General features: G+C 42.8%; 2 protein-coding genes across 2 annotated transcripts in view; both read left to right on the top strand.

The window, feature by feature from the left end:
• The window catches only part of AGBL4 (ATP/GTP binding protein-like 4), a 1,996,071-nt gene that overhangs the window by 1,496,994 nt on the left and 487,938 nt on the right, over positions 1 to 11,139 (top strand). The window lies entirely within an intron of this gene.
• Positions 9,419 to 11,139, top strand: part of BEND5 (BEN domain containing 5) — a 62,468-nt gene continuing 60,747 nt past the window's right edge. The window contains exon 1 of the mRNA XM_006879653.1: positions 9,419 to 9,720. Within this exon, the coding sequence (XP_006879715.1) occupies positions 9,495 to 9,720 (226 nt within the window). The 5' untranslated portion in view covers positions 9,419 to 9,494. The remainder of the gene's footprint in view (positions 9,721 to 11,139) is intronic.

Here is an 11,139-nt window from a genome sequence, read left to right as displayed (position 1 = left end):
GGGGGGGGGAGTAAAATCATGAAAAATGTAGTCAATCATTAGCTGAGAGATTGCAAAGACATGCCCCAATTACTTTAAAATTTCGCAGAACCCAGGTCTCCTTAAAATAGTTTTTGCAAAGTACATTGAAAATTCCATGCAGTAATATGAAACATAAGTCCCATTGCTGCCACTGAACATGCTTCAGTTGGCTAAACCCAAGGAGCTTGACATTAACCCAAAGCTTTGCAAAAACCAGCAGGAAAGCACAATGGAGACATAGTTGCAAAACTGCCCCAGATGTGTAAATTTTCTGCTCCATTAAAATTACTTGGATGAGAGGCAAAGCACATTTGGCCTCTCTGAAGGGAAGAGTTAGAGAAAGCAGAGGGACAGGACAGTCAGCCTTATCACAGCCTCCCTCCCCCTACTCTGGCCTCCCTGTCAGAACTTCCCCTCACTTCTTTCTACAGCCAATGGACTAAAATGAAAATGTGACCACAAGCCTCCCAGGTCTCCCCTGGGCCAAACTGCTTTTCCCTAAATCTCAACTGTCTCAACTCTATGATAATGATATTAAGGGTTTGGTGCAAAAATTGAGATCCTTTGTATATAGACTGGGAATGAGTAAGCAGTGAAGGAATGATGTTGTGTTGCTGTGTAGCATGGAGTCAGAACCGACCCACAACTAACCCTCCTACAAGTTTTCAAAAGCAAGTTAATCACACAGGAGGATATTACCCATCCTTCTCCATTGGAGCAGCTATTGGCCTTGAACCATGTGCCTTTGGGATTGCAGCACAGCTTTTTGCCAATAGGCCACTGTCATAGTTGTTGTTTATGTTGTTGTTATGTGTCATCAAGTCATTTGTGACTCATAGCGACCCTACTATGTACAAGAGCCCTAAACCCTGCTCTATCCTGTGCCAACCTCATTGTCTCTGACACACCTACTCTCTCTACCCCAATCATTGAATCTATCCATCTAATCAAGGGTCTTCCTCTCCTGCATGGTCTCTCCCCTCTCCCAAATATGATGTTCCTCTCCAAGGACTGGTCCCTCCTTACAACATGTCCAAAGTATGTCAGAAAAAGCTTCAAAAACTTTGACTCCAATGAGCAGCCTGGTTTCATGCTCTCTAGGACAAACCTATTTGTTCTCCTAGCAGTCCATGGTATATTCAACACTCTTCTCCGGCACCACAGCTTAAAGGCATCAAGTCTCTTTCTATCATCCCTAGTTACTGTCCGGATCTCTGATGCATAGCATGTATTTGTGAAGACTATAGCCCGGATCAAGCACACCTTGGTCTCTAGCCTGACATCATTGTTCTTCAGTACTCTGGAGAGGTCCATCACAGCCGACTTTCCCAATGCAATTTGTCTCTTGAGTTCCTGTTGACTGTGGAGCCAAGCAAAGTAAAACTGTTAACTATCTCTCAATCTCTTCACCATCCATATTGATGCTGTCAATCAATCAGCCCAATGGTGAGAATCTTTGTTTTCTTGATGTTGAGCTTCAATCCATATTGAAGGCTACAGTCCTTGATCTTTCGCAGCAAGCATTTCAGGTCCTCCTCAGTTTCAGCAAGCAGGGTTGTGTTATCTGCATAAAACAGGTTGTTGATGAATCTTCCACCAATCCTGATACCACCTTCCTCCTTGTACAACCCAGTGTCCCAAATGATCTGTTCTGCATAAATATTGAAAAGTTATGGAGACAGAATACATCCCTGGGGGACCCCCTTCCCAATTTTGAACCATGTAGTGTTTCCTTGCTCTGTTCTGATGACTGCATCTTGGTCCAAGTATAGGTTTTGCATAAGCACAATCAAATGTGCTGGGATTCCCATTCTTCTCAGAGTCAGCCACAGCTTGTTGTGATCCACACAGTCAAAAGCCTTTGCATAGTTAATGAAGCACAGATAGGCATTCCTCAGTACTCTTTTACTTTCTGCCAAAATCCATCTAGTATTAGCTATAATTTCCTTAGTACCACGACCTCTTCTACACCCAGCCTGCACATCTGGCAGTTCTCTGTTGATGTATTGCTTCAGTTGGTTTTGGATAATTTTCAGCAGAATCTTACTTGCGTGTGATATAAATGGTACTGTTCAATAATTTCTGTGCTCTGCCGGGTCACCTTTCTTTGGAATGGGAACAAATATCGATCTCTTCCAGTCAGTTGGCCAGCTGCCAGCTGGCTGATTTCTAGACACAACTTAGCACATCCAGGGCAGCTTCTGTTTGTTGAAGAATGTCAATTGGTATGCCATCAACTTCTGGAGCCTTATTTTTTGCCAATTCTTTCAGAGTAACTTGAACTTCCTCCCTTATCACCACAGGCTCTTGCTCATACGTTATTTCGTGAAATCCTTCTGTGTCAGCCAATTCCTTCTGATACAGTGACCTGTATATTCTTTCCATCTTCTTTAAATGCTTCTTGGATCATTTAACACTCTACCCAAGACATCCTTAAGTATTGCCACTCGTGGCTTGAATTTGCTTTTTCAGTTCCTTCCATTTAAGAAATGATGAGCGAGTTTGGCCCTTTTGATTTTCTGACTTCAGCTCTTTGCACATTTCATTATCACACTTTGCTTTGTCATCCTGAGCTGCCCTTTGACATTTTCTGTTCAGCTCTTTGGTTTCTTGATTTCTTCCCTTAGCTTTGGCTTCTCAGCACTCTAATGCAATATTCAGAGCCTCATCTGACATCCATCTTGGTCTTTTCTTCCTCTTGAGGCTTTGTAATGATCTTTTGCATTCTTCATGGATGATATTCTTTATATTCTCCTGCAGCTCATTTGGTCTACACTTAGTGGTGCTCAAGGCCTCAAACCTGTTCCTGAGATGGTTTTGAAATTTGAGTGGTTCCCATGGATTTGATTTCATTTTCTTCAATGTCAACATGGACTTGTATATGAGTAGGTGGTTGTTTATCCCACAGTCAGCACCTGGCCTGGGTTTCACAGCTGATGTTGAGCTTCTCTGGTGATTCTTTACAATAGATTTGATTCCTATGCGTACCATCAAGTGAAATCCATGTGTATAGCCTGCGTTTGTGTGTCTTATAAAAGGTATTTGCAATGAATAAATCATTGAATACACAGAATTCTATTATTCTGTCTCCAGCCTCATTCCTATCATCGAGTCATTATTGAAACCAGGTTATATAAGGATACACAGGTGAAAGATGTGAAGAAAATGGGATCGCAGAGAATATCCTTGGATACAGAATCCCAAGTTTTCCCTTACCAAAAGTCCTGGCCTGAAACTCGTGGTGGTGAGCCTGGAATGATAGCCAGAAAGTGAAAGATTCTGGGGAAATTTTAGAAAGAACTTTTTTACAAGTCAGTAGTGTCAGTCAGATTTGAAAGGTTGATTGAGATAGTAGTGAGTTTCCTAACATTAGAACTGTGCAAAATGTAGATACTCTGCATGACCATTTGCCAGGGTTATTAAAGAGGGGATTCAACCATGATTTGGTTGAACTAAATGAGATGGTTTTAACTACCACACATTACATCTGAAACTTGTACGTTTTAACTGCTTTTGCTTGACAATCAATAAATAACACATTCAATTTTTTATTATTATTAATGAAAATTTACAGAGACTTTGTATTTCCATTCATTCATTGTTGCACTTTTCTCCCTGCCCACCCCACCCCCAGTTTGCTCTTCTTCTCTTTGAAAAGTAAAAGAAAGAATTCTTTCATTCTTATACAATTCCTCCCCCCCAAGTCCATTCCACTGTGCAGCCTTCGTTCTGAACTCCTGTCATAACAATAATACCTAATCACATATCTATTTTAAACAGTTCTTTCCATCATCTGTTTCAATGCAGTATACATGATTTATCCCATCTTTCTCAGTCTACCCCCAACCCTGATGTTAGTCCCGTTTTACAACAGTGGCACTATGCAGTATTTGTCCTTTAGTGACTGAGATATTTCACTCAGTATAATGTCCTACAGGGTCACCCATTTTGAATAATATTGCATGAGTTCCTTTTTTTTCAATGCAGCATAGTGTACCATTGTGTGAATATACCAGAGCTTCTATATCCATTCGTTTGTTGATGGACACTTAGGTTTTTTCCAATAGCTCTTTGCTATTGTGAACAAAGCTGTAATAAACATGGGTATGCATATATATGCTTGGGTGGTGGTTATGGTTTCTGTGGGGTAAATTCCCAGTAGTGGAACTGCTGGGTCAAATGGTATTTCTATTTGCAACTTTTTGAAATAGCGCCATACTGCCTTCCGTAGTGGTTGCACCATTTTACACTCCCACCAACAGTGAATAAGGGTCCCAGTTTCTCCACAACCTGGCCAGCATTTAATGTTTGCTGTTCTGTTAAATTTTGCTATTGTTGCTGGAGTGAGATGATATCTTATAGTTGTTTTGATTTGTGTCTCTGAGAGCTAGGGATTTTGAACATTTCTTCATTTGTTGGTTTGCCATCTGAATGTTTTTGGTTAAATGTCTGTTCATATCCTGTGCCCATATTTTAATTGGGTTGTTTACCTTCATCTTGTTGTGGTACACATTCAGTTTCTTTTATGTGTAAAATCTGAGACTGTGATCTTCCAGTCATAGAAGAGGTATTCTGATGTAGTCTTTACTAGGGCAGGGAAGTCATAGGTTTTCCATTGGATTATTTACAGACAATGTGAGTCACACTGGAAGCAGAAACTCTGCATGTTTCTCAGATGTCCTTAGGTCCGCCAGAGTGTTTCTTTCAGCATTGAGTATCTACTATTCCTTCTCTAGACTCTATTCTGTAGACCTACATTTAAAAAATAATCGTGTCTGTGTTTTACTCTGTTGACATCAATGCCCACTGTTTGTTCTCTTCTTTTTTCCAGGTTCTTGGGAAATGTCTTCTATGAGAATTCTTTTTGTAGGCTTCAATAGGGAATTGGTTTGTATTTGAGGGGATCATAATATCTGATGTCTTCATGGATGTTTCACCCTTAAAAGAAGTGGAATCAATGTTCTTTCTTTGTTCACTGTCAATGGAAAAGACAGAGTTGGGATTCAGCTTCACCTGTGGGAAAGAACAAAGATAAATGTTCATGAAAAGCCATGCAAAGTTTCGTACTCATGCTCTCTCTGTGCCTTTCTTTACTGTGTGTGTTTTTCAAGCATCTACTTCTCAGCACTTTGCTAGGTATCTGGGATGCTAAGGTCACTCAGTTTTTATGCCTGCCTTCAACGATATCTTTTTCTCATGGTGAAAATAAAAGGTGCTGGGAAAAGAGTGAAAAGGGCTGCTTGTGTTGACTCGGTGACTGAGAACATTTCATAAAGGAGATGAGTTCTGGACTGGCTTTCTAGCTTAGCTGAGGTCATCATGCACTTGCAGTACGAATGTCCAGGATGAGGACAGAAAAAGCATATATACTTGAGATCTGGAAAAAAACATGTTTTCTTAGAAAATGTCAGTTTCATGTGTCTGGAGTACGCTGTGTCTAGGAAGGAGGCGAACAATGAGACTATGAATGGATTCGCAGGCCACTCTTCTTTTGATGCAGAAAAGAGATTGAGCATGATGTTATTGAAAATAATTTTTATGAAATTATCTGCAGCTTCATGGGCCTTCATTAGCTATGTTTGATTCCTTATGAGACAGCTGATAAATTATTGTATATCTTGCCACACATCCTCTGGATCATCTTATGAAAAATTATTTTAAATTTGTTATTGTGGTTTGCATTAAAGTTTATGGAGCAAATTGGTTTGCCACTCAGCAAGGAATACATGTTTCCTTTCATGACACTGATTGCAGTCCATACGCAGCAGCACTCTTTCCTCTTTCGCCTTCCTCTCTATTTAACCTTACCATTTATCCTTCTGCCCTCTGAGCTTTATCCCTGGGCATTTATCCCTTTGATCTCCTGTGGTTGATTATCCTAAGGAGTAAGTTCCTCCTCAAGCTTGTTTTTCACCTGTTTGTTGTTTGGCTAGGGAGCTCTGGTGCCCTAGTGGATAAGGAGTTGCACTGCCAACCCAAAGGCAGTTGATTCAAAGTCAAGAAAGATGAACAATCTTCTTCCTGTGGTTTACTGCCTCTGAAAACCTGCTGGAGGGTCAGTAGGCCCCAACTCTCCAGTGCTTTATAACAATTCTGTGGTGCAGAACAACTATTGTTTGGTTAGAACTTGAGCAGTGAAGGTGAATTCAATCCTATGTTGGAAAGATGGAGGGCCAGTGTCTTAGGATTCCACTGGTCTCAAGCAGATCCATCCATAAGCCTGGTTCCTTTTTATGATTTTTTTTAAAAATGTATTATACTAGTTTATTTACAAAATTCGAGTACATTGTTTTCCAGAGCAGATTTTTGTTCCACACTTTTCTGCCACTGTTTCCAGGATCTTCTCTTGAGATCCCTCTTCATTCTTCTGGTGTCAGAGTCCTGGTTGGTGAGGTTCATTTGCTTTGTTAGTTCTTCAGGCTAATTGTCTTTGATTTGCTCAAGAATGAAGAGACCAACAGTTGCACTTAGATGATAGCTTACAAACTCTGAAGTCACTCACTCACTAAAGTAGACTATAGAATACTGTCTTTATGGACTCTTGTTTTGTACCATCAAGGTGGAACTGACTCATAGCTGACTGTGTGGTGGGTTTTCAGAGGCCATTAGTCACATGGGAGGAGATGTCCATCTTTTTTATGGACTATGTTATGATAATTGGACTTGATGTACCTTTCAACTAGGATCCTAAGTCTCCAGGCCAATAATTCACACCCTCAGGATGTTTGGTGATGGCTTAGATGTTTTCATAACGTTGCTTCCTATTCGCTCTGCTGTTAACACTCGTGAATATATTTATAGCGCGCGCGCACACACACACACACACATACATACACACACACGTATGTATTTGTGAGTGTAGTCTATTTACCAGCCCATAGTTATTCATCTCTTTGTTATCACTGATAAGGCAGGATTTTGTATGTAATAATATTTACCTTGGCTGTCTGGAGCTCTCGAGAACTTCTTTTGTTTCTTCAGTGATACCCTTCTCATTGCCCCCTTTAGTGTATTGACTTTCCCTTCACCCAGTTTAATACACTTTTATCTAGTTAGTGATTTTCCTTCCCTATCCCTCCCATTCCTGATAACAATCAACGAATATTTTTTTCTGTGTGTAAAACTTTTCTTGGCCTTTTAGAAACGTGAACTCATACTATATTTGTCCTTTTGTGATTGTGTCACTCAAAAGAGAGTTCTCCAGGTTCATCCATATTATATAATTTTCAGATTCTTTGTTATTCTTTAACATTCTATTCTATGTATATAGCATAGCTTGCTTAACCATTCATTCACTGGTGAGCACTAAAGTGTCTTTCATCTCTTTACTTTTGTGAATATTGTGGCAATGAACATGAGTGTATATGTATCTAATCTTGTCCTATTTCTCACTTCTTTAAGAAATATACCTACTAGCAATATCACTGTTGTGAGACTGAGTACCATCGAGTTGACATCTACCCATAGCTGACCCTGCAGCAGGTTTTCAGAGGCCACTAATCAAACAGGAGATTGCTCATCCTTCTGTGGAGCAGTTTGTGGATTCAAACTGTGTGCCTTCAGGATTGCAGCACAGCTTCTTGTCACTAGGCCTCCAGAGCTCCTTCAGCAATCACACTAATAGGTATTTATCTTAAAGTAATGAGAACTGGAACATGACTAGATACTAGGGAGCTCTAGTGGCCCAGAGGATAAAGAGTTGTGCTGCTAACCCAGAAGCAAGTGGTTTGAATTCATTAACAGGAGAATGATGAGAAATCTCCTCCTGTGCAATATACAGCCTCTGAAAACCAGCTAAAGAGTCACTCAATCGCAGGCACCAGGACCACCACCAAGTGAGACTGTTGGATCAAGAGGTATTTCTATTTTCAACCTTTAAGGAAGCATCATTTGGCTTTCCATAGTGGTCTCACCATTTTATTATCCCATCAGCAGTGTATTATCAGCAGTCTCTCCACATCCTAACTAGCTTTGTTGTTTTCTATCTTAATGAACTTTGCTTTCATTGCTAGGGTGAGATAATATTTCACAGTTATGTTTATGGCCAAACCTGGTTGGCACTGAGAACATACCAGTGAGCTAGTTTAAAAGAACTTTATTTGACCTGTGCATTTGAATCTGAGAAACATGTGTCAATGGAGTTCAACTGTAAAATATACTCCCCAAACCACAGTGGAATGAATGGGGAATTCTGGTCGATCAGCTTTATCATGAGTGCGGCTAATCTGAAATGCGAATGCAGTGCTTTGTTATTATAGTGTTTAAATTTTCAGATCATAAAAGTAGTAACTAGTCATTGCATAAAATTGTAAATACATATGCAAGAATGCAAGGGAAATAACCACCACTAAGAAACTCCATGAAAATCGCTGTTAATATTCTGGTGCATTTATTTTGTTTAGTTATATACAGGAATCCAAACCTGAAACTCAGATTCTAATAATATGTCTAACTCGGCAAGGCCCAGGAATCTAGGTGGTTTTGGGTCTATTCATTTCCCAAAGGAGCTCTGAAGGCTTAGTTCTTAAGGAGTTGGGCTGCTAGCCTTCCTCAAAGTGCCTCCCTATTCCCTCCTTATTCCATTTGGTCCCAGCTCAGCATGCTGGGGGTGGGAGGTGTCAGAGGAAGGAGGGCGTGTACAGTGGAGGTAGATGACGGTTCAGAGAGGTACCACCTCTCTCAAGACTGAGAGCAGCCCTCCACCACCACCTGAACTTGTTGGTCCAACTGGAAATCTAGATAAGTCTCAGTTCTGATCAAAACTGGTTTGGCAGCTCTGAGGAAACGTTTCTGGCTCACTGACCCCCTCCTTGCAAAGGGAGTTGGCAGTTTTACAAACAGACAAAAAAAAAAAAAGGAGGAAGGCGAACTAAATGGGGCTGTGGGAGGCGGTGTGGCTAAATTTGAAACATCTCCAAAATTCTGTTCTCTTGCAAATACAAGTTTACACTTTTGGATTCAAACATGATTCTCACCCCTTACGTTCATTCTCTCACATTCCTCTCTTTTGCAATGCAGTTTTGTGGCAATGTGATTTATTTTGCAGCGTGATGTTGATGCAATATAATCCTGCCTGCTGAGCGACTTTTAGGCAATGCACTTTTTTCCCCCTGCAAATCTATTGTTTTTATTATTTTTCCAGTTCACCCTCTGCCCTTTCCCCTCCCTATTTGAATCGCGCTCCGGCTGTGATTGCTCGGGTCTGACTTTGCTAGTGGCGGTGCGCTTCCAAACCCCCTTCATCCGCCCCCCCGCCCCTCTTTCTCCCCCTCCCTCTTTTCCGCGCCCAGGCGAGAGCAGCCGATTGGCAGAGCGGTGCTTTCAGGAACAATAACAGTGGGGGGAGCCGGGGTCCCGGGGAGCCGCCCCCGCCCCCGGCCCGGCAGCGCGGCTCGCGCCCCCGCCGGGTCCCCACCTCTGTGCCCGCCCCGCGGGCTAACCAGCCCGACCGGGGCACGCCCCTGACACCCACCATGTACGCCTTTGTGCGGTTTTTGGAGGACAACGTCTGCTACGCGCTGCCCGTGTCGTGCGTGCGCGACTTCAGCCCCCGCTCGCGGCTGGATTTTGACAACCAGAAGGTATACGCCGTGTACCGGGTTCCCGAGGAGCTGGGCGCCGGGCCGGAGAGCCCCCCGCGCGCCCCCCGTGACTGGGGAGCGCTGTTGCTTCACAAGGCCCAGATCCTGGCGCTGGCAGGTGAGCTACGGGGCAGAGGGAAGGTGGGATTGGGGCGGGGGCCGGGACTGGGGAAGGGACTGGGAGCTATGGTGGAGGGGGCCGGAGAAGCCTTGGCTTGCTTCTGCCTCCTCCTCCTGCCCCTGGGTATTTTCCCCTTTCAGGGGGTGCGTTTCTAAAAGACCAGACCAGTTAAAAATAAAGGATGTTCCCCTTTGTCTTCTCCAATACTCCCGCGCTGTCAGTCTGTCTCCATCTCTTTTTCCGCATCTGACCTCCGCTTTCTTTTTCCCTGTATTCTCTACTTTTGCATTCTCTCCCAGACAGTTGGTACACTTATGCCTCCTTCTCTTACCTTCTCTTTACCTCTTTCCCAGTTCCTTCCCTCTCTGCTCCTGTCTCTTTTTAAGTTTCTCTATCTGCCTACCACTTAACAGTAACAGTTGAAGCCCTTGGTTACCTCCTTGGAGTGAGAAGACAAGACAGTTATTATCAGATCCTTGGAGGTGTGAGCCCTACTTCATGGAGGGAAGCTTTGACACCCTTGCCCCATCATGGGACAAGGTGGGGGACTTGCTTCTCCTGGCACTACTCTCTCTTCCCTCTTCCTGTCCATGCTGCAGAGGTGACAAGGAAGGAAGCTCTAAGGTGTCCTTTAAGCATCCACACTCCACACCCGGGAAGCCTCCCTGATTGAGGGCCATAAAAGGCTTGGTAGGTCATGGTGAGACTAACTCGTGCCTCTAGTTCATACTAGTTTATACAAGGGCCCTGAGAGATAGACAGGACATCCCCATTTGATAGATGAAGATACTGATGTTCATTTCATGAGAAGACAGAAAAACCCAGTCCTTCCACGTGCTTTACCAGAACTCTTCCAGGCATGCTGGGGACTTTTTTTCCTTGGTAAGGTGATGGTAGGTGGTTTTCTTTCCCTATCTCTGAAAAGCTTGAGTACCGACTTGATGAGAAGAAGAAAGCTTCACTTCCTTTTGGGGAAACAGCTACAAGGCCTTGGTAGGGAAGATGTATCTTATAGTGTACAGAGACAGTAAGCCCCTCTGCCCTCCATGCGAAACCAAAGACCTCAATTTAGGAACAAAGTAGAAGAACTATTGCTGATGTTTTGTAATTTTGAGGCTTTTCCAATTTTTTTTTTCAAGTCCTTTTGCTTTTTTACACTTAGCCTGAAAGATGAACCCAGCCTATATCATACTTAAATTTGACAGATGAGGAAACTGTGGTTCAAAAGGGGGAAGTGACTCAGGGTTGGGTGGTAGTTAGCAGTACATTAGAGCCCATGCTCTTGACTTTAGTGCCTTTCCACCACCTTATTGTTAACTCTGTAAAGTAGATTTGCAGGTTCTGAGGAGCGAGAGGACACTGGAAACTGATCAAACTCAGCAGCCCCCAAGACACTTGTGTCAACTTGTGTCTCCA

Source organism: Elephantulus edwardii, unplaced genomic scaffold (assembly GCF_000299155.1).
Source record: "Elephantulus edwardii isolate Elephantulus edwardi_28Jun2011 unplaced genomic scaffold, EleEdw1.0 scaffold00005, whole genome shotgun sequence".
NCBI classification, from domain to species: Eukaryota; Metazoa; Chordata; class Mammalia; order Macroscelidea; family Macroscelididae; genus Elephantulus; species Elephantulus edwardii.
Note: the sequence above shows the minus strand (reverse complement) of the source record. Positions and strands in the feature narration are given on the sequence as shown.